General features: G+C 45.7%; 1 protein-coding gene across 1 annotated transcript; it reads left to right on the top strand.

The window, feature by feature from the left end:
* The first annotated feature begins 111 nt into the window (after positions 1 to 111).
* LOC132504494 (glyoxylate/hydroxypyruvate reductase B-like) lies at positions 112 to 22205 on the top strand. The gene is given in 8 exon segments (XM_060121987.1): positions 112 to 341; positions 5333 to 5422; positions 12607 to 12988; positions 14719 to 14890; positions 16364 to 16524; positions 16527 to 16541; positions 17982 to 18075; positions 22006 to 22205. Coding segments are annotated over 7 exon segments (1047 nt in total). The 5' UTR covers positions 112 to 341; positions 5333 to 5356; the 3' UTR covers positions 22163 to 22205.
* Positions 22206 to 23309: the final 1104 nt, after the last annotated feature.

Genomic DNA, 23309 nt, shown 5'->3' with positions numbered 1-23309 from the left:
CCTGGGGACCGACTGGGCGCCGCAGTGACGGGCGTGGCTGGGAGGTCCTTATAGTGAGAGGCTCGGAGGCGGTTCGGCTGGGTAGGGCTGGTCCAACCTGCTGCCTCTCCGGTTGGTCCATCGGAGTCTGAGTTCCTACGGTGCCACCGGGGCCCGGGGTAGACGGACCGGCCCGCCGGGACCCCGGGCTGGACGGAGAGGATGGCATCGCTGAGGAAGGGCTCGTCCCCGTTTACCCCCAGACGAAGTCCCCCAAATTAATCATGTTGGCGGTCACGCTTTCCAGCCGTAAACACAGTTGCTTTACTTGTCAAAAGCAAGTAATTAACAGAAGAGTCCTGGTAAGACTCACACGCGCCCAAATAATTTATTTAAATTAGTATTTCTAAACATATTTTGTTGTGGTAAAATATATATAATACAAAATTTACCATTTTAGCCATATAGTTCAGTGGCATCGTTGACATCCTTGTACAGCCATCACCACTCCAAATACTTCTTTTGTTAAAAAGCTTTGTTGAGGTATTATTCACATACCATAAAGTGATTCCCCCATTTCAAATAAGATGGTTTTCCCCAGAGTTGTGGAACACTACAGTCTATGGAAAATTTTCATCACCCCAAATCCTGTACTCATTAGCAGTCAGTACCATACTCCTCCCATCCCTTTGGCTTTTGTCAACTACTAATCTATCCTAGACATTTCACGTAAATGGAAGCATAAGTATGTAGTCTTTTGTGACTGACTTCGTTCACTTCGCCTAATACTCTCAAGGTTCACCCACACTGTAGCAGGCATCAGCACACTTGACGCTTGAGCAACAGGGGTTTGAACTTACACATGTACTATGTGTACTACATGATCTGCAATTGGTTAAATCTGCAGATGGGGAACCGCGGATATGAAGGGCCAACCGGAAAATTATGCGTGGATTTCTGACTTCACAGAGGGTCATGGTTGAAGGGTCAGCTGTACTTGGTTCCTTTTTGTTGCTGGTTAATCTATTGTTTGGATATATTGCATTTTATCTCTCCATCAGTTAATTGACATCAGGGTTGTTTCCACTCTTTGGCTGTTGTGAAAAATGCTGCTATGAACATTTGTGTACGAGTTTTTGTATGGATTTTAAGTCTTCATTTCTCTTGGGTATGCAGGTGGCGTGGTTGAATCATGTGATGTTTACTGTTTTGAGAAATTGCCACACTGTATTTAAAAGCGGCTATACCATTTTACATTTCCAACAGCAATGTGGTGGGGTTGGATTTCTCCACATCTTTGTCTACTCTTATTTGTGTGTTTTTGTTTTTGTTTTTTTACAATGATATCCTGGTAGTTGTGAAGTGATGTCTTATTATGGTTTTGACTTGCATTTCCCTAATGGCTAGAGATATAGAGCATCTTTTAATGTACTTATTGGCAATTTGGAGAAATGTCTATTCATGTCCTTTGGCCACTTAAAAATGGATTAGTTGTCTTTTTATTATTGAGTTGGAAGAGTTCTTCATATATTCTGGATAGAAATTCCTCATCAGATATAAGAAAATATTTCCTCCCTTTTTTTTTTTTTTGCGGTACGCGGGCCTCTCACCGTTGTGGCCTCTCCCGCCGCAGAGCACAGGCTCTGGACGCGCAGGCTCAGCGGCCATGGCTCACGGGCCCAGCCGCTCCGCGGCATGTGGGATCTTCCCGGACCAGGGCACGAACCCGAGTCCCCTGCATCGGCAGATGGACTCTCAACCACTGCGCCACCAGGGAAGCCCTCCTCCCATTTTATGAGTTGACTTTTCACTTTTTATTGGTATCATTTGCAGCATAAAACTTTTAAATTTTTATTAAGTCCAAGGTATCTGTTTTTCCCTCTGTTGCTTGTGCTTTTGGTATCGTGTCTGAGAAACCATTGCCTAACTCAAGATCATGAATATTTATTCCTCTTTTCTTCTTAGACTTTTAAAGTTTTAACTCTTACTTTTAGGTCTGTGATCATTGTGAATAAATTTTTATGCACGGTGTTAGGTAGGTGTCCAACTCTATTCTTTTGGTTTTTTGTTTTGTTTTGTTTTGGTGGTGCCACGCAGCTTGTGGGATCTTAGTTCCCCCACCAGGGATTGACAGCTCTATTCTTTTGTATGTGGATATCCAGGTGTCCCAGCACCATTTATTGGAAAGAGTTTTCTTTCCCCATCACATTGCCTTGGCTCCCTTGTTGAAAATCAATTGACTTTAAATATAAGGATTTATTTCTGTAGTCTCAATTCAATTCCATTGATCTGTATGTCTAGCCTTATGTCAGTACCACACTGGCTTGATTAGTGTAGCTTCGTGATAAGTTTTGAAATCAGGAAGTGTAAGTCCTCCGACTTTGTTCCTTGTCAAGATTGATTTGGCCATTCTGGGTCCCTCGCATTTCCATATGATCTTTAGGATTAGTTTGGCAATTTCTGCCAAAAAAAAGAAAGCATCTGGGATTTTGATAGGAATTGTGTTGAATCTGTACACCAATTTAGGGAGTATTGCCATCTTAACACTATTAAGTCATCCAATCCATGGATATGGGATGTCTTTCCATTTATTTAGACCTTCTTTAATTTTTATGACTTTTATAGTTTCCAGTATTCATGTCTTGCCCTTTTTATTAATTTTATTCCTAAATATTTTATTCCATTTGATGCTATTTAAATGGAATTGTTATTTTAAATATTTTCAGATTATTTGTAATCAGTGTATAGAAATAGAATAGATTTTTGGAGGAGGGAGGGAACAATCATTTTTTATTTTTATTTTATTTTTTGAATCTTTTAAAGTTGTATCAACCACACATAATTCAATGGAAGTTTTTAGTGACACATCTTTAGTGCCTTTCTAAAGCATATAACTTAGTCGTCATAGATATAAGCATTCTATGCCTTTTGCACTCATACTTCATAGTTTTACGGGACATTTAAATTATATAACTTCAATAATCCACAAAATTTGCATAAACTGGTTTGGGATTAAATTCGATCACATATAATTCAACTGGTGACAGCAAAAATGCACAGATGTATAGGGAGCCGCTTGAGCATTCAGCTTGGTTTGTGAAGAGAATGAAGAAATGCAGTTACTCCTAAGAATCTATTAGGTAGAGGTCAATGTGAAGATCTTTGAATGTATATGGAAAGTGATGTTGGCATGCTTGTAGATTTTACAAATCTATGTTATCACACTGAAAAAACATAGTAATATGGAGACTGCAAAATAGAATCGATTTTTTTTCATTTGTTTTTATTTATTTTGTTTTTCTCCCAGTTTTATTGAGATGTAATTGACATATAGCGCTGTATAAGTTTAAGGTGTACAGCATAATGCTTTGACTTACGTACATCATGAAATGATGATCACAGTAAGTTTAGTGAGCATCCAGTATCTCATATAGCTGCAAAAGAAAAGAAAAAGAAGAAATACTTTTTCCTTGCGATGAGAACTCAGGATGCATACTCTTAACTTTCATACATAATATACAGCAGTATTAATTATATTAATCATGTTGTACGTTACATCTCTAGTACTTATCTTATAACTGGAAGTTTGTACCTTCCGACCACCTTCATACAATTCCCCCTCCCCCCACCCCCCCACCACTGGTAACCACAAATCTTATCTGTTTTTCCATGAATTTTTTGTTTCTTTTTTGAAGTATAATTGACCTACAACACTATGTTAGTTCCTGGTGCACAACATAGTGATTTGCTATTTCTGTATATCACAAAACACAATTGAGTTTTGTGTAGTGATCTTGTAGTCTGCAACCTTGCTGAATCATTTATTATTTTGAATAGTTTTTTAGTGTATTCCTTGGGATTTTCTATATATAAGATCATATCATCTGCAAATAGGGACAGTTTACTTCTTCCCTTCCAATCTGGATGCTTTTTAGTTTTTCCTTGTCTAACTGCCCTAAAACATCCAGAACAATATTGAATAGAAGTGGCAAGAGTAGACATTTTGTCTTGTTCCTGATCCTAGTGGGGAAGCATTCAGATTTTCACTATTATGATATTTACTGTGGGCTTTTCACAAATGCCCTTTATGAGGTTAAGGAAATTCTCTTCTATTCCTACTTTGTTGAGTGTTTTTGTTTGTTTGTTTTAATCATGAAATGTTGCTAGGTTTTGTCGGATGCTTTTTCTAATGCATCTATTGAGATGATCGTGTGAGTTTTGTCCTTTATTCTCTTAACATGGTGTACCACGTTGATTTTTGTATGTTAAACTAGTCTTGCATTCCTAGGATAAATCCTATTTGGTCACAGTAACTTTTCAAAATATGTCGCTGGATTTGGTTTGCTAGTATTTTATTGAAGATTTTGTGTCTGTAACTCACAAGGGATATTGGTCTGTAGTTTTCTTGTGGTATCTTTGTCTGATTTTGATAACAGTGGCCTCAAAGAATGAGTTGAAAAGTCACCAGCCCAGACAAGAAAAATCGATTATTTGACCAAGACTCTGCATTTCCACTTCCATTTCCTCAAAAAGTATCTGATCATTTAGAAAATGGGAATAAATAGGCTAAATCATCTCTGAGTTAATCAAACTTCTTGAATTACATTTTTTAAAAAGATTTATTTATTTATTTTATTTTTGGCTGTGTCGGGTCTTCGTCGCGGCACTCAGGATCTTCCTTGCGGCATGCGGAATCTTTCATTGAGGGGCGCGGGCTCTTGGTTGTGGTGCACGGGTTTTCTCTTCTCTAGTTGTGGCACGCAGGCTCCAGGGTGCATGAGCTCTGTAGTTGTGGCGCGCGGGTTCCAGAGTGTGGACTCTGTAGTTTGCGGTAGGCAGGCTCTAGTTGAGGCGTGCTAGAGCTCAGTAGTTGTGGCACACGGGCTTAGTTGCCCCTGGGCATGTGGTATCTTAATTCCCTGACAAGGGATTGAACCCATGTTCCCTGCATTGTAAGGCGGATTCTTTACCGCTGGACCACCAGGGAAGTTCCTTTAATTACATTTTGTCTTTAGAAATTGAATTCTTCATTTAAAAAAATGACTAAACATAAGCATTAAATAATGCAGTCTCATGTTCTCAAGTAAGAGCAAGACAGATGTTTGGTGGAAGATGTCCCTGTGTCTCCTAACTGGGAAAGGATACACATGTCCAGACAGAGTGCCCATTCCTGCAGAGCAACTGGCTTGAGTTAAGTTGAGAAGGCGGCAATTTGACTGAACTAATTGTTACTAATAAAAAAATCACTGGAGAGGCTTATAACTTTTCTAGAGGGATTTGCATTTTTAAAAGAAGAAATGTTTTAAGTCATATGTAAGACAATGTTACAGTGAGACTTTCCTCTCAATTTCAGCAGAGGCCCCAAATTGAAGATTAAATGATTGAAAATGCCATATTCCAAATAAAGAAGGCAGACCAGCTTTTTCCAGATTTTGCAGAGGAGGTAAGAAAATGTGTTAGGGAAAAATTGTGACATCGTTTCTCTGGAGGAAGTTGTGGAGTGATGTACAGTCCCATTCTCATTCTCTTCTCTTTGGGAAAGAGAGGGATGCTTCCATCCTGCCTCAAGCCAAGCAAAGGAGTTCTAAAAGAACCCCTCACTTTGGGCGGGAAATGGTCAGGAGGCAAAAGACCCTGTCACCCAGGACTGTATGCTTAGCTGAAGAAATTTCTACATCCAGGCCTGCTAAAGGGACCAGAGTTGAACTCTTGGGAGAAACCCTCAAATTTATGCAGTGTGCTCTCTTTGAAAGTGGCCAGCGCTCAACCTTACTTACCCTAAGAGCAATGCAAATATCTGACTGCAGAAAAATAGATAAACTGAGGTGTATTTATTGATATTATATAGCTGTAAAGATGAATGACTACACCTCCATGTATAAACGGGGATGAATCTCACATACTGACAAGCTTAGAAAAAAAGCAGGTTACCAAAGACTACATAAGGTATAATTCCATTAACATAAAATGCAAAAATATGCCAAACCAGACAATATATTATTTAGGCAGATTTTCTATCTATCTATCCATCTATCTATATCATAAAATTCAAGATAGGAGTTATATCTGGAGCAGCAGGGAGTGGCACAGGGAAAGTCAAAAGTAGCGGTAATGGTATATTTCTTAAGTTTGGTGGTATATAACCAGGGGCTCATTTTATTGCTGTTTTCAAAACATGCATATTTTATAACATTGTGTATTTGTAACGTGTATTTAATTTAAAAGTTAAGGCCAGTTTTATCAAATTCTAATTTTTTCATTATATTTACTCCCAACTGAACACAGCAGGGATTCTGGCAATCTGTGAATTCTTGCTGGACCAAATTCAATAGAGGCCCTCTGGCTAGGTAGCTGGATGGTAATAAAACTCCAAATAATCTTTTGTGACAGGTAGTATTCACTTTTGCAAGGCGATGCTTTCTCAAGAGCTTTTTTATGATCTTGAGATAGACTAGTAAAACTCTATGTCCTCTTTCAGTCTAGACTTTCCAAACAGTTCTAAGAAGCTTTCCTCCCTTATTTGTATTTTATTTATTCTTTAGTTTTTCAACAAATATTTATTGAGTATGTACATGTGCCAGACAGGATATCAGGTGCTGTTATCAAGAAATAGAACAATAACAAGACTGAGTCCCTGCCCTCACGGAGTGTAGTCTAGCAGAAGGCCTGACGTTACACAGAAGATCGTACACTGAATTTGGATTCACAGCAAAGTCCTACAGGTAAAGAGTTTAGGGTATTAAGAGAACATTTAGCAGGAACACACTTAGTTTAAGGAGTTCAGGAAAGGCTTCCTTGAGGATATTACGCTTAAATGGGGACCTGCAAGATGAGTGAGAACTAGGGGAAGAGCTGGGGTCCAGTCCAGGCAGCCAGGGAACAAGTCCAGTGCCAGGAGCATGGCAGTTTGGGTAAACGTGCAGCTGAAATGATCAGCACACACAAGTGGTTTGCTGGGTGGACAGGCCAGATAATGGGACCTCTGTGCTTAGGATTTTGTACTCTACCATATGAACAAGGGGCTTTAAGCTGGGGATTAACATGTCAGATTTATATGTCCTTCAGGCATCTAGGCTGCCATGTACAGGAGAAAGGATTGCAAAGGGAGTACTTGAAGAGAGGGAAGTAGGGAGACTAGCATCAGGGTAATGAAAGCTGCCAGAGAGGAGTTCTGGGCTGGAGATAAAAGTTTGAGAGCCATCAGAGTAGAAGGCAGCAAGTGAAGCCAGGACACTGCATGAAACGCTCATCAGTGTTTCCTAAAGAGGACTATACCTGTTCATTACCTGCTCTCAGTAGTACCATCTAGTCTAATTTTAAAAATACCAGAGATATCCCCAGATAGTATTATTTTTGACTAGGTAAGTAAACACTTGAGTTGATTTTTAATTTACTCAGGGGAGAAAATGAGTAAATAGCAACACAGATGGTGTGTGACTATGAAAAATGACTGAATTTGTGACACACTGACCCAGAACCGTGGAGACACAGGAGTAAACCCTCGCGGGTGACTTAGAGCAGGGCCTAGGCAGCGCCAAAAAGGAGGAGGCCTCTTGCCGCAGGGAGGGCCTGCGTCATCCACTGCCCACTTTCCCGGGAAGAAGGCAGTCCTGATCTCAGGGTGAGACTTGCTCTTTACAGAAGCCAGCCAGGCGCCAGCGTGCAGACCCTGCCCAACAATGCGCCCCGCAAGGTCCCCCCACCCGACCACCTAAAACAATAAAATAGCTGATTACCAGCAGAATGGGTTTATTCAGGAACAGCAAAAAAACTGCAATTTAAAACGCTCAACTTATAGCAAACCACAGGCAAGTGCAAAGAACAACGCAGGGGAAACCCTTTTATAGAAGAGAAGGGGGAGTTGGGCGTGGCTGCTTGTTATAAACAAAGAGCCTATTGGAGGGAACCCCGAGTTGGAAGTGTAGTAGCTTCCCATTGGCTGGGCTGTTTCCAGACTCGGAGAAAGGCTTCCTTCCCCGCCTGTAGCGAGGTTGTGCCCTTTTTCCTGCTGGATCTCCGATCGAGGGGGAGTGGTGCCAGAGCTATCCCTTCTGGACTCCCGGCTCCATCTTAAGTGAGGTTTCTGTGTATTAATTTTCACACTCCTCACGCCGAAGCAGGCCAGCAACCTTCCCCACCACACAGTCCCCACACTCGACCACCCAGACTCCGCTCCTGAAGGAGGCTCCACCCCAAGCCCGCCCGCCAGGCGCGGGGCCTCGGCAACCTGCCCTCCAGGTGGCTTCTCGCATGCGCACTCCTGGCGCCCAGAGTTCCCGGCCGCGAACCGAGCGCCGGAGATGTGGGCGCGGCCTAGTTGATTGGGCGGGGCTAGCAGACGAGGACCAAGCTGTGGGGCTTGGGGCGTGGCCTTGGGCACGGCAGGCGGGCTTGGGGGTGGCTGAAGGTGTGTGGTCGGCGGTTTGGGGGCTCGGCTGGGAGGTGTGGTCGACGAGCTTTGGGGCCTGGCCCTAGCGTGGCTGGCCGTAGGACTGGGGAGGGGGCACTACGCTCTTTGACCTCGCGCCTTCGCTGTCCGGGTCTTGCCTGGGAGACTGGGCCTGCTGGAGCGTCCCTTAAATCTGGGGTCTTTTTAAAAGACCCGGAGGTCGCGTTGTGGGCGGGAGACTGGACTGAGCTCTGCCGCGTGGTGTGACTGACCTCGAACTTCACCTGGGGCAGGTGGGCAGCATTAGAATCCTAAGACCCTTCTGGGCTCGCAGGGCACGATCCTGAAGAATTTAATAAGGAAAATACATTGTTGTTATTTGTACCTGCCTTGTTCGAGAGAAGACTTAAGGCGGCTTCACACACTGCCGGAATCTAAAGGTCATTTTGGACAGGTACTGTTTTCTAAGCTCCAGGCCGTGGCAGATTAAGCTGTAAATGAATAGATTCAGGTATCCACATCAGATTTTATAGTTTATTCCCCTGCATGAATCCAGGTTGGTTTGGTTTTTTTAATGTATTTATTTTTGCCTGTTTTGGATCTTCATTGCTGCGTGGGCTTTCTCTAGTTGTGGCGAGCAGGGGACACTCTTCACTGCGGTGCGCGGGCTTCTCACTGCGGTGGTGGTTTCTCTTGTTGCGGAGCACGGGCTCTAGGCGCGCACGGGCTTCAGTTGTTGTGGCTCACGGGCTCTAGAGCGCAGGCTCAGTAGTTGTGGTGCACGGACTTAGTTGCTCCGTGGCACATGGGATCTTCCCGGACCTGGGCTTGAACCCGTGTCCCCTGCATTGGCAGGTGGATTCTTAACCACTGCACCAGCAGGGAAGTCCCTAGGGTTTTTTTATCTTGTCTTTCTTTTCCTTAATGTTTAGCAGGTCCTGACAAACCATTTCTTAGGAGGGAAGCAACTGTTTTTGCCGAGACACATTGTGACAGTATTGGTTTTAAATTACATTGGATTTGTTGATACCTGGTGACTGGAGAAACCTCACATAAAGGGTGTAAACAGTGCAGTTTTCATTAAGCTAGAACTAGCAAACACACCCTCAAGGATATGCCCTTTGGTGTATCTTAAACTTTTAGGTACTCTTACCTAGTCATGAGTGAACAGATTGTTCTCCAGCAAATCCAGAATATCAAGCTAAGGATGATTATAAAAGCAGAGGGGCTAACCATGGCGTCACCTACCCCTCATTACGGAGAATTCTTTTTTTTTTTTCCAGGCTGTTTTCTGAGCCTCTTTGGAGCAGAATCTGGGCTGGGGATCTGTAGAGGACAAAAAGCAAACAACTTTAATTTTATACCCATAGACAGGGCAGAGAACTGCTTGGTAGGTGAGGTGAGGATAGACTTTGAAAGGGATTGGAGAGAGGATAAGAGGACAGAGTGGCAGGGAGAGAAGTTAAAAGTCAGTTGGTGTCAGTTTGAAGCAAGTCTTGGCACGTTGGGTACGTGAGGATGATGGGGGTGGTATTGGACTCACCTCTCAAATATTGAGAGAGGAAGCTTCATGAGGAAATAGGATTTTAAGAAATGTTACTGTGTTGTATGAATTCAGTCTCCCTCTTTGGTGTAAGTTTGTTTCTAGACACCTGGGTAAATACCTAAATTGTCGTTCAGATTTAAACATTAGTAACTCCCATTCGTTGAAGGCTTGCAGTAGGTTCTCCAGGCTCTGAGTGTTCTCTTTCACTGTCAGGGCCACCATGCCAGGCTGTCTGTTCCCCCTCACTTTACGTTGGAGGATAGCGGGTTTCAGAGGGAAGCACAGCCAGGCCGAGCAGCCTGAACCCAACGCCCAGCTCCTCCTTTGCACTCGGTCCTGCTTTGCCCTCTTGCTGCCCTCACCCCGTCTTTGTTTCTTTCTCTCTGTCCCAAAAACTAAAACATATTTTTATTGGTTGCAGTTGGTTTTTATTTTCATTTTTGCTTTTTAAGTTAAAAATACCTTCCTCACTCCCCTGCCCCTTGCCTGCCCCCGTCCTTGCCCCTTCTGTGATTTGAATTTGTTCTCTCTGTGCTTGTGTTACCCTAGAACTCCTCCTGCCCTGTCCTCTTCTGGGCCCAGAGTCCCGCTGGGCAGTCACAGTCACTGGTCACGGGTCTGCATGCCTCCCTCCACACTTCCCTCTCATGAGTGCTATACAAACGTCGGTCTTACTTTCCTTTGAAAGAAGAGGTTGGAAGTTCATTCTACTTTTTTCTTTCTGGGTCTCAATTTTACAGGGACTTTAAAAGAAGAAAATCCTGAATTTAGAGCCTTGGGTCTGTTGAAGGCAATTTCCACAAAGTTAATACATATTCTTTTATTTTTAAATTAAGCAATCATTTCGCAAGGAGAAAACTAATTTTTAATCTGTGCTAGCAGTTCAAATTAAACAGTGTAAGGAGAATGCACATAGCAGTTAGAAAACGTAGTCTAACTGCTTTGTTAACCAAAAACAAAGCTGTAAAATTTTTGACTTTTCCAAATTTCACACATGGGTTTATCTTTTGACTTAGACGAAATGCAGTTGTGTAAAAATACACCTACTTTGTGGTGAGTTCCTTTGTGGTCAGAATGTTCCCAACCTAACCATCATGTCAGTACTGTGCATGCAAGGACACCTGCCAGAGGCATGTCCACTTAGCTCTCTTTATGCAGAAATTAGGGGAGGAGAATGAAATGTGATCTTACGGTGCAACTGTAAAGCACTACCTGTTGATATCACTCCGGTTTCACCAAGAACGCAGGAAGCCCGGGAGACACTTGATCAGCCGCAGAGCTGTGCTGGAGCCAAAGTTCTCGTCTTGCGGCCCCGCCCGCTCCTCTGCGCCCAGGGCTCAGCATCAGCAGCGAACAGGGCTCACGCTCCTTCTCAGGAAGCTGTTGACGGCGGGTCCCACTTCCGGTCTCGTGCTCCTTTGCTGGACTCCTGGCTGTGAGTGGAGATGGTCAGAGGCTGGTGCTCGTGAAAGGAATTATAGAGCAAGAGACAGAGCCCAAGGATGGAGCGAGCTCTTGAATGTGCCCGGTGCTCCCATCCCTGCTGCGTCTATCTGCCCCAGCTGGGACTGTCTCCCTCTTCACTCGTGGAGCAGCCACGAGTCACTTGGAGGATCTTGGATCTTTTCCATGTACGACCACTGACAATAATGGTGTGATGGCTGTGTGTCATTGCTCCATAACCAACGTTAAAGCAGTCAGGAGTTGAGACTCCTTTCTATCAAAATAGCTAAGATCTTATCTTCAATGAAACTCTATTAATCTTTTACTGAAAGTCCAAAAAGTAAACAAGTTTTTTAGCCCATTATGCTCTGAGCTGTGAACACATTGTAAACATTTTTAGCTAAGTTTGTGACCCAAAGATAAAATGCATTCACTAGCCTCGACTCTTGAAAGCAACTGGTTTTCTTTTTGGAAGAAAGCTATAAAATGTTAAAGATATCTTCTTTTTAATTAGGAACAAAGAACATAAAACATTATTTGTTTGACAGACAGTAAAAAGTATCTTTTACTTTCACAGTAAAAGATGGTCAGTTTTATTTGTTAGTTATTGTTGCATAAAATTACCCTAAATTTTAGTGGCTGAAAATCATAAACTTCTGTTACCCGCTATGTCTTCAGGTTGCAGTCCAGGAGTGGCTTACCTGGGCGGTTCTGGCTCAGGGTCCCTCGGGAAACTATAGTCAAGGCGCTGGCCGGGGCTGCGGTCATCCCCAGGCTCCCAGGCCGTTGGCCAGCCTCTTAAATCCTGCCTCTCACTCACTTGGGCCTTGGCACAGGGCTGCCTCCCAGCATGGCCCTGGCCCCCCGGGAGAGGGGGGAGCAGGGGAGAGCAGGACCCGCCTTCGCTTCTGCTGCGTTCTCTTCATGAGAAGTGCACTCCAGGCTGGGGGTCTCACGAGGGCCTGATCACGGGGAGTGCCGTCGGAGGGGGCCCGGAGGCTGCCACCGCAGCCGAAGGGCAGAAATAAAGACCCCCGTCGGGTGGGGAGGAAAGTGGCAGTGATGGGAGCATGGGTACCTTCGGAGTCCAGCTCTGCTGTGTTACAGGTTTTACAGGAATTTTTCCAGGAAATAAAATGAATTCCAGTCCTGTTGTAATTTAGAAAATCTAAAGAGCAGTGGAAGAGCATATGGGTTGTTCTCTTGAAGACTCTCTTTGACAGCAGAAATTGCATCTATCTTTCTGCAGGCCACGGGCGACCAGGACCTGCCTGGAGTTTTGGTGTCTGGACTTGAAGGACAGTATGGTATATGTGAAGATCATGCTGGAGACCTGCAGAAAGGCTTTACTCTCATTACCATGCAAGAATTTTTGGAAAATAAAACACAGCTGGGTCCAAAGACCCGAGCCGTGTACGTCTGGGACGGAAGGCCGGCCGTTAGCCAGGAGCTGCGCACCCCGACCTGCTTGAAGATCGTCGCTGGCATAGGGGCGGGGCCGGACCACCTGGACCCGGGACTTATTGCCAGCTTTGGTGTGAAGGCGGCCAACACGCCACACGCCGTTTCCAACCCCACGGCAGACCTGGGGATGGCCTTGCTGCTGGCCGCAGCTCAGAGAGTCGTGGAAAGTAAACAGGCAGGAGACGCTTGTTTTCCAGAGATCAGATGACAGATACTTAATATCACACCTGATAAGGCCCTGATCTCTTCACACTGCGTCCAGGACTTTGTTGCCCTGAACTTGGAGCGACTTTTGGTTGTTTCAGCCTAGTCAGGGCCAAGCTTGGCACCCAGGCTCATACGGTCCACGTGATCTGTCTGATACACTGTTTTCTCCTCCACCAAATTCCATTAACTACGCAACGTGTGAAGTACTTTCAGCACCACTGCGGAAATGCCCTTGGAGTAGTTCACTGGCCGTTCAGCATGCTACCCTGGGGTGAAGGCCCCCAAGTGAGCAGGCAGAACCCCAGCTCCCCACACACTGGACCTGGCTGGGTGCACCCCACGAGGAACAGCGCAGCACTTCAGCACTTGGCCGTCGTCCTGGTGGAGCTCTGGGGTGAAGGGGCTTGAGGAAAGGAGGCAAGAACCAAGCAGGTTCTGTTTCTTTTTTTTTTTTCCAATATTTTAATTTTAATTTTTAATTTTTGGCTGCGTTGGGTCTTTGTTGCTGCCCGCGGGCTTTCTCTAGCTGCGGCAAGCGGAGTCTACTCTTTGCTGCGGTGCGCGGGCTTCTCACTGCGGTGGCTTCTCTTGTTGCGGAGCACGGGCTCTAGGCGCGTGGGCTTCAGTAGTTGTGGCACACGGGCACAGTAGTTGTGGCTTGCGGGCTCTAGAGTGCAGGCTCAGTAGTCGTGGCACACGGGCTTAGTTGCTCCGCGGCATGTGGGATCTTCCCGGACCAGGGATTGAACCCCTGTCCCCTGCATTGGCAGCCGGATTCTTAACCACTGCGCCACCAGGGAAGTCCGAGCCGGTTCTGTTTCTGACTGCTGGTTCATGTGTGCACACTCACAGACACACACACATGCACACACAAACATATGCACAGTCACACACATACACATACATGTAGTAACAAATGTACAGACACTTGCACACACCAAAACCAACAAATTTTTTTTTTTTTTTTGTGGTATGCGGGCCTCTCACTGTTGTGGCCTCTCCCGTTGTGGAGCACAGGCTCCGGACACGCAGGCTCAGTGGCCATGGCTCACGGGCCCAGCCGCTGTGCGGCATGTGGGATCTTCCCGGACTGGGACACGAACCCGTGTCCCCTGCATCGGCAGGCGGACTCTCAACCACTGCGCCACCAGGGAAGCCCCAAAACCAACAAATTTTAACCAGAAATCCTCCCTTAATGTGAAAGAAGTTGCTGGGTTTTTTTTTTTAATATTTATTTATTTGGTTGCACTGGGTCTTAGTTACGGCAGGCAGACTCCTTAGTTGTGGCTCGCCTGCTCCTTAGTTGCAGCACATGCGCTCCTTAGTTGTGGCATATGAACTCTTAGTTGAGGCATGCATGTGGGATCTAGTTCCCTGATAAGGGATCGAACCCGGGCCCCCTGCATTGGGAGCCTGGAGTCTTAACCATTGCACCACCAGGGAAGTTCCAGAAGTTGCTCTTTTAAAGCATTCTGCCAGGAGGCTGGGGTTTGTTATGAGGAAACTGCCCTGTTCCTGTCATTCTTCCCTTGCAGAAACATTTTGCTGTCGGATAGGAATGAGTGAGCGCCCAGTGTCCGCCCTGGACTTCCTGTAACCTCGTCTCCCCTTCAGGCGGCCCAGTGAGGGTTGTGGGGATTTTGTGTGTGGTGCTGTCCACACTGCCCACTCTGCATCGTGTTTATTTTAGGTCATCATTTGGCTATTTCGCCACATACGGAGAACTTTTCTACAAACTGGGTGGGTTAAGAAGTGACAGGGACCACTCTGGGAATTATCGGCGTGGGGAGCATTGGCTGTAAGATCGCTCAGAGGGCCAGAGCATTTGAAATGGAGATTCTCTACCACAGTAGGAAACGCAGGTAAAATTCAGAAAATGGACTTGAAATTGACTGAGCAGAACTTGCACCATCACTGCCTTAAATATAGTTTAGATATATTATTCCTCCACTTTTCATACAATTCTCCTATTCTGTTTCTCCAAAAAGGACTGATGATCAAGGAAGGGACTGTGGTGTTTTTATGATCACCCAGAAATGCAGCAGATAATCTTCTCTTCATTGAAAAAATTTCACCAGAGAGAAAAGAGATTTTGGCTCACCTACAGCTGTGCTCTGTTTCAGTTTGTACAGTGATTCTTTCTGGTCATGGGAGATGCTGTCCACACTTGAACACACATAACACACAGGTGTATGCTTCCCCCCCCACCCCGCCCCGCCAGTATTCAGTCTGAAACCCTCTTCCTCATACTCCACCAGCAGCATTCAGCCCAACACCCAGTCCTGTTAATTTTGTCTCAGAACAACCCTCAGACCTGCCTGTTCACTCTCACTTCATCGCTGCCACCTGCCACCGGCCTAGGCCCCGGCCTTTCTCACCTGCCCTGCCCTCTAAGGGGCTGGTCTCTGCTCTCGAACTTCAGCCCCGTCTGCAGACCGGCCAGATGATGGCGCTGTTCGCAGCCTTTCAGTGGCTTCTGTTGCCGCGGAATAGATTTCCACTCCCAGAGGCAGGGTGAGCTGGGAGACTTCACATCAGGACTGCCCTCTTTTCAGTCACCCTGTTTGCACAGTGGATAGTGGCGAGGCTTCGGTAGCTGTCACCGCTCCCAGTGCGGTGAGGGCCGCCGCGGAGGCCAGGACAAGGCGTGTGAGGTGGGCAGGGCTTTCACAGTGGCAGCGTGTGCTGGCCCTTCCTCTTTCCTTCAGGTGCTCTGCTGGCCAAGATGTGTGGAAAGAATTCATGTATTTTTGTATTCCATATTTGTAGGGCAGTAGCGGCTACCAGGGATGCTGTGACCTCCTGGAGCTTGGAATTTCTGTTGAATAATCAGCTGTCTGGGGTGCCCAGAGCAGGAGTTAGGATTGGACCCAAAACAGAGCACTCAATCCTGCCCGCACCAGACCCTTGGATCCTTGCTCTCTGTTGAACAGATGGCGCTCCCAGGCTCTCTCCCGTTTTGTTATTTTTCTCTGGAAATTCTGATATGTTTGCTCATATGCAGCAATGCTGGACGTCACTGAAAGCATGTCTGACACCATCGGGCTTGTACCAGACTCTGGGGGCTCAAAGTTGAGTGAGAGGAAGCTCCTGACCTCAAGGGGCTCGCAGTCTGGTGTGACACCCCACAGACACGGGGCTCAGAGCACCCAGAGACGCCCATGGCGTTTCCATGGGTGAGCCCTGGCCTCGGGGTCCAGCCGCCTCTGGACCCAGGTGGGGGTCTGGCCCACGGGAGGACAGACTGAGTCCATGGCTCCTCTCAGAAACTCCTTCCGGGAGTTGATGAATTTCTAACTAGAGAACGTGGTTTTTCTCCCTTGTTCCCTTCATAGAAAATCGGAGGAGGAGGAAGCCATTGGGGCCACTTGCTGTGAGAGGCTGGATGACCTGCTTCAGCGATCGGACTTTGTGATGTTGGCTGTGAGCCTGACACCCCAGGCCCAGGGCCTGATCGGGAGGCGCGAGCTGAGTGCGATGGAGCGCACTGCTACTCTCTCAACATCGGCAGCGGTGCGCGCTCCACCGCTGTGTGGAGGCTGGGGGGCTGTGGGGGCTGTGCCGGAGGGCCCCGCCCCCAGCCATGGCCATCCTCTCAGCATTCCCAGGCAAGCTTTTCCCTGAATGGTCTGAAAAATCCACTTAGACTGCTGGGTGGTGAGTTAAAGGGGTTTTACTTTATATTTAGAAATACGTCTGATTTTTGTCTTCACATCATTTTGAACCTCAAATTAGTAACAAAAAGAATGAGAATCGTACACTGTGGGGTTTTCAGATCCAAGTACGGGCATCTCCTCAGGTAGCAGAATCAGTTTGACCTTCCACGTAGAATCAAGCAAAATTTATGGGGATGAATTTTCAGAGCCTCAGTTTAAAAAAATAACTTTGTGTTCGTTAGTGTGGTTGGTTCTCTGACATTTTCGTAGAGCTTTGTGTGTTTGCATACAGGCGGCTTTAGGCCCCGCGCGATAACCAGATTCTCTGGTGGGTTGGTGTGGCATTTGTGAAGAAGAAAGCGTCGGAGTGCTCGACGCTGGGGGCGCCAGCACACGGGAGGATCGGAGCTGGCCTCAAACGCGCAGGCGGCTTGCCTTTGGGATGGGGCAGAAGACATGCGAGAGCTGGCGTCACCAGCAGCCACCTGTGTCTCATCTGTAAACCAAGGAAAACAGGGCTTGCCGTGAAACCCCACAGGGCCAAGCTAGTATGCTGGAAGGTTTTCTGAAAATTCAGACCCTGTAGATGAGCAGGAAGGACCAGTGCATTATATGCTTTTGGTAATGTCAGAGGTCGGTGACGAAGTAAAGATTCTGGAAAAACAAACACCCCAGGTAGGAGCTTGGGACTAGGTTTCTCCACCAGCAGCACAGGCAGGCTGGGTGCTGTGTCTTGACCTGTAGGGCGGCTCAGCACGCCAGCGGGAAGGAGGTTCCCTGAAGGTCTCTGCTGGGAGGAAGGGGTTTCCTTCTCAGCTGCTGCTGCTATCTTGTATTTGAAATGCAGTTATGGGTGATGTTTGTGGCTGTTTGGTTTTTTAACGTGTACCTAAAACTACTATCTGGGGGCTGTTTCCTGGAACCCTGCGGTAGCTTTGGGAGGCGGTGTGGTGAAGTGGCAGGGCCCAGGCTCAGGGTCAGACAGACCTGGCCTCGGATCTGGGTAGATGCTTTAGAAGCACGTGACTTTGGCTAAGCATGTAACCTACAAGCCTCACGTGTAAAAAGAGTATTGACTTTTGCTGGGTAAGTGGAGGAGGTGGCGAGACAGCATCTGTAAAGGGTTTAGTGCGCCGCCTGGCATGTAGCAGGCTCTCAGTGTCTGAGAACGAAATGGCAGAATGAAGTTCACATGCTGTCAAACCTGTGACAAGATCAAGACGTGTTTGAACAGTAGTGAATGTGACCAGAGTGCACTGTCTGTGGGACCTACCGAGGAGGGGTCTCGTCCACCCAGGTCTGTTAGTTGATCAAGACGCCCTGGTGGAAGCCCTTCAGACCGGGGTCATTAAAGCAGCAGCACTGGATGTGACGTACCCAGAACCCCTGCCGTGGATGGAGACTGCACAGGACAGCCGTTCTCAGATCAAGCCAAGTAGTCCTCCCTTTACCCACCGACCCTGGTTTGCCTTCTGCAGCATCAAAGGCGAGCTCTGATTATTCTCCTCTTTACAAACCTTCATGTATTTTAAGACAACCACTACATTTCATCTTAGTCTTTTTTTTTTTGAGGCTAAGTATCTTCCTATCCTTCAGTTGCAGCCTAAATGATGTCATTTCCAGACACCTTGCCTTGCAGCACTTTAGATTTTACAGTCCTTTGAAAATGTGCTCCTGAGAATGGCACACAGTATTCATGTTGTGGCCTGACCACTGTAGAGAAATTACACAAAGGCTGTGTTGGCAGCACCCTTCCTCGAAGCCTCACTGCACCTTAACTCGTTAAGTTTTTAGTCAGCTAAAATTGAAATTGTTATTCTCTCAATTGTTTTTTAAGTTTATGTGTGGAATTTTACACTTATTTGTATTTAATTTCATTTGCTTGTGTGTTTTGACCCAGTGATCCAGCCTGTTGGGACTGGAGTCTTGGTCTGTCACTTATTTGGAATCTTGATGCTGTCATTCATTAAACCAGCTATTCCTAGCTTTGATTCCTCCAGCTTTGATTTCTATCCAGTAAGCAAATTACTGTCAGATGAATGTTTGACATTATGACCAAATTTAATACCTAAGTTTATCAAGATTGGTCATAGAACTTACAGAGATTTCTGAGAAAAACAATAATTTATTCAGAGCAGAGTTTCTCAAAATGTGGTCTGGAGACCCTTTCAGGGGGTCTGTGAAGTCAAAACTAACTTTTTTTTCTTTTTAAAGGTCTAACTGGATTTATTTAATAATTCATGAATCAGGCAGCATCCTGTCTAGCAAGTAGAGAGGAGCTCCCAAGTCAAAACTATTTTCATGATACTGTAAGATGTTATTTATTTCCACTCATGTTTTCTCACACAAGTGTACCGTGGAGTCTTCCAGAGACTTAAGGACATGTGATGACATCATCACTCTGACAGCTAATGAAATGTGTGCTTCTGTATGATTGTATTAAATTTTTTTCAGTTTTAATTTCTAATACAATAAATGTTGATAGGCATAACCCTCATAAACACATGTTCTTTGGGGTTCTCAATTTTTAAGAGTGTAAAGACCAAATAAGAGAGCCACTAATCTAGAACAAAAAACAATTTCAATATAAATGAAGAAGCATGACCATTTTAGACAGTTGTCAACTTACTCAAAAATGGAGAAGTCATGTCATCACCCCTGTTGCCTGCTAAAATGAACTTTTACTCACAAGTCACAAGGCAAATACTAGGGTTATATCCCAAAGCTTAGTTTATTCTAATAGGTGATGCACTCCCAGTGTCCCATGTGAAATCATTCTTGTGGCCAAGAGGTTTAACAACTATTTCATGAATAACTTATATTCAGATCCCATGTTAATTTCTAATCTGTATATTTATCAGATAGGTCTGAGTTTTCATCTTGGTTTTTCAGGGAGACATTTTGATGCCACTTACTGTGAAAAAAGTAATTTAAAAAGTCGGAAACCTGTGGTTATTTAGTCATACTACATAAGTATTCTTTGCTTTACAAAAGGATTTACTGTGTTTTGGTTTTTTTTTTTGCGGTACGCGGGCCTGTCACTGCTGTGGCCTCTCCCGTTGCGGAGCACTGGCTCCGGACGCGCAGGCTCAGCGGCCATGGCTCACGGGCCCAGCCGCTCCGTGGCATGTGGGATTCTCCCGGACCGGGGCACGACCCTGTGTCCCCTGCATCGGCAGGTGGACTCTCAACCACTGCGCCACCAGGGAAGCCCCCTGTATATTATTTTAAAAAGAAAAAATTCATTTGCCAATAGCGCCAGGAGTCCCCAAGATCACCTTCAGCCTTTATGATTTGCTAGCAAGACTCACAGAACTCAGAAAAGCTTTTCTACTCACAGTTACAGTTTATTACAGTGAAATGATATAGTTTAAAATCAGCAAAGGGAGAAAACTCATAGGGGAGTCGAGGAGAACCAGGCTTGCACTTCCAGTTGTCCCCCCAATGGAGTTGTGTGGACAGTGCTACCACCTCCAGCAATGGTGTGTGACAACACACGTTAAGTATTTCCAACCAGGGAAGCTCATCCCAGCGTTGGTATCAGGGGGTCAGTCATGTAGGTGTGGAGTGCCCACATGTCTGACACTGGCTTCGTAGTCTCCAGACCCTGCAGAGGTCAAACTGATACAGATTGGCCTAGAGCCCTAGGCGAAAAAGAACAGGTATTCACCACAAATTAAATCACTAGCATAAACTATCTGGCTTTGCTCAAGGCCCCAAGTATAAGACACTCTTACCAGGCAATATATCTCAAGGGCTCACAGGTTATCTTCCAGAGGCCAGTCAAAGGCCAGTCCTATCTTTGGAATGTGCAGGGTTCAAGAACTCCAAGCCTGCCTGCTGAGTTAATTCTTTACTACACAGGCCAGCCACTGGCCCTTGGCCTTAGCTGTCTCAGAGCAAAATGATGTTTATTGGATTATCTACATTTATTACAGTATTTATATGACAGATACAGTATGACTTCGCCTAACATTTGGAGGAGCCAATGTGGGGCAGGGATAGATTTAAAGAAACTAACCCATTGTATTTTTGTACCAATATGATTACTTGTTCCCCCCAACCCCTTGATCTACCACTATTTGTACATTATGATGAACTTGTGTAGCACTATTTAGTATATAAATTAGCTGGTATTGACCTAAATCCAGTATTTCCTCAGGCCAGTCATTTCCCATTGATCGTCAATGTCAGTATTATCATCTGACTTATTTACATGAGGTACTTAAATCTTACCAACAATGCCAGTGTTATACCATATTGCAATATTGTCGTGGTACAATGCAGTTTCATTACATAACAAATCGATAACAATTGCAGAGGTATTTGCTATGCCTTCTCAACAAAATTGTCTCTTGCCTATACACCAGATATTATTATGGGCAGGTGTTGTACAGTTGGCCGTGATTCAGTTCTTTCTGGGTTCCAAGTCAGTTGGGACAAAGCCAGTCACCCCGTCTCAGTTCGCACCCTTGTACTGTTTTCCAGCGTGTGATGTTATATAGTAGGACCCACCTCCTTCATAAGGGGAGGATGAGTGTTTTTCAGAATAGTTTCTACCACTGCTAACTGTACCACAGGATATGTCTTACTTCAGTCATTCCTGGAGGTGAGGGCAGTCAAACTGCATTGATATAAATTACAGGTGCCCCCAGAGAACTTCCATAGGTTTGGGGGTCTGTAAGATTCTCAAGGGTGTGCCCCTTGAGCCTCAGTATCTATGATGGGGGACCACTGCCACATGTCTACTTTGGCCTCTATTAAAATAGTCAGGATGCCCGCTGGGCCAGGTCATAGCACTTTCCCAATCCTGGGTGCTAATATTATCCATCATTATGCTTGAGTCTGCCTGACCCACTTCACTAAAACCTCATTATCTTTCCAGGCTAACTCCCATCCTTTGCCTTCTTCCTGGACGAGAGCTCCCTCTAATCTGCTAATTCTAGTTAATAAATCTTTCCCCTCTGAATGCTATTCCCATTACAGGCACATTCAGCTTGTCCCAGGATGCCTAGATCAACACCTAATTCCCCAACGCCCTTTCTTGTCCTGTGGGTCAGTGTCATTTAATCCATCATGCATGTTGTGCAATTGTGAACTAATGGCCTGGGTGCAGTTAGGATACGTATTTTCCACCCAGAAATGCTGGGTCACCCAAACCAGGGTTAGATGAGCAGTGGTCATACCTAGGTGTCATTAAGAGTACGCCATAAGGCTCCCACAGCCTTCCCCATCTCAGCGTAAGGGATATGAAACCATAACATGACATTAAAGAAATGAAACAACTCTGAATAGTTTTCCTCAATTAATCTGTATTTCAGAGATCATCCTTTGTTGGAGTTGAGGAACGTCACTCTGACACCTCACATTGGAAGTGCAACTCATCAAGCAAGACGACAGACAATGGAAAATTTGGTTGAAAGCATCCTGGCTTCTCTCAATGGCCTTCCTATTCCTAATGAAGTGCTATTTAAATGATTTATGTGGGCTGAGAATTCAATGGGATGAAAACATGGCAGATTAAATGGACAAAAAACACTTACTTTGTATGTTAAGAGTCCATTATATAGATTGAATTAATACTACTTAGATGAAAAACTTAAGGAATAGTAATCATAGTTACCACCCGTTGAGAGTTTGTTAAATTCTTTCCTTACACTCTCACTTCATCCTCAAGGCAGCTGTATGAGGGAAGTTATGTTGTTACGATTCGTAATGAAACTGAGCACAGAGAATTACTTGTCCAAAGTCCAAAAGCCTGCACTAGGTCTACGGATTTCCCAGTGAGCTATGTTGCTTTCGATCCTGATAAATTCTGATACTTTATTGGATTACATAGTCCCCCTGATACTCTAATCACTATCCATTTGTTTCAATCATTAAAAAAAAAAAAAAGGATTACTGAGCACCTTCTATGTGCCAAGTCCTGTTCTAAGTGCTGGGGCTGCTATAGGAAAAAAATTCCCCACTGTCAATGCCCAGTATGGAATTATCAGGGATGACCATGAAGAGGGGTCTGAGGTGACTATGCCTCCTTTCTGGAGTAGTTTGGAAGCTGTGTCTTTCTCCACGTAGACTGGTGAGGAGGTATTACAGGAAGTGAGCAAACGAACTGGCAGCGTAAAGAGGAAGAAACTCGAGTCCTTCCTAGTGGTGCGGGCAGAAGGAGCTCTGCTCCGGGACGCCCACCCAGTTAAGACCTCTTACCTCCCTGCTCTTCATTTGATATTCTGTGGCAAGGGAGTTGAAATGCACCCTTCTCTGTTAGCTTCGTGCGTTTCCGTAAAGTGTATTCCTCGCTCCGCAATCTCCGCATCCGGGTGGTTTGTGCGCTTCCCCACCGCAGAGTCCCAACCTCCCTTGCACTCGGCGGCATCTGGCTGAACCCAGCTCGCCGTGGGAGTACAGCGGGTGCGTGGCCCACTCGCTCCGCCCACGCGCCAGCTGGCCCTGCCCCCGCACAAACGTCATCACGTACCGTCCCCGCTCCTCAGTTACGTCATCAGGCCCCGCTCTCCACCACGTGTCGTCTGGCCCCGCCCACAGGCGTCCCGTCCTTCACGTCACCCGGCCCCGCCTACTACCCCACCCACGCCGTGTCTAGCCACCCCTCCCTCACGCGTCG

This window comes from Lagenorhynchus albirostris, chromosome 14, assembly GCF_949774975.1.
Source record: "Lagenorhynchus albirostris chromosome 14, mLagAlb1.1, whole genome shotgun sequence".
Lineage (NCBI taxonomy): Eukaryota > Metazoa > Chordata > Mammalia > Artiodactyla > Delphinidae > Lagenorhynchus > Lagenorhynchus albirostris.
This window is presented reverse-complemented; position numbering and strand designations above follow the sequence as displayed.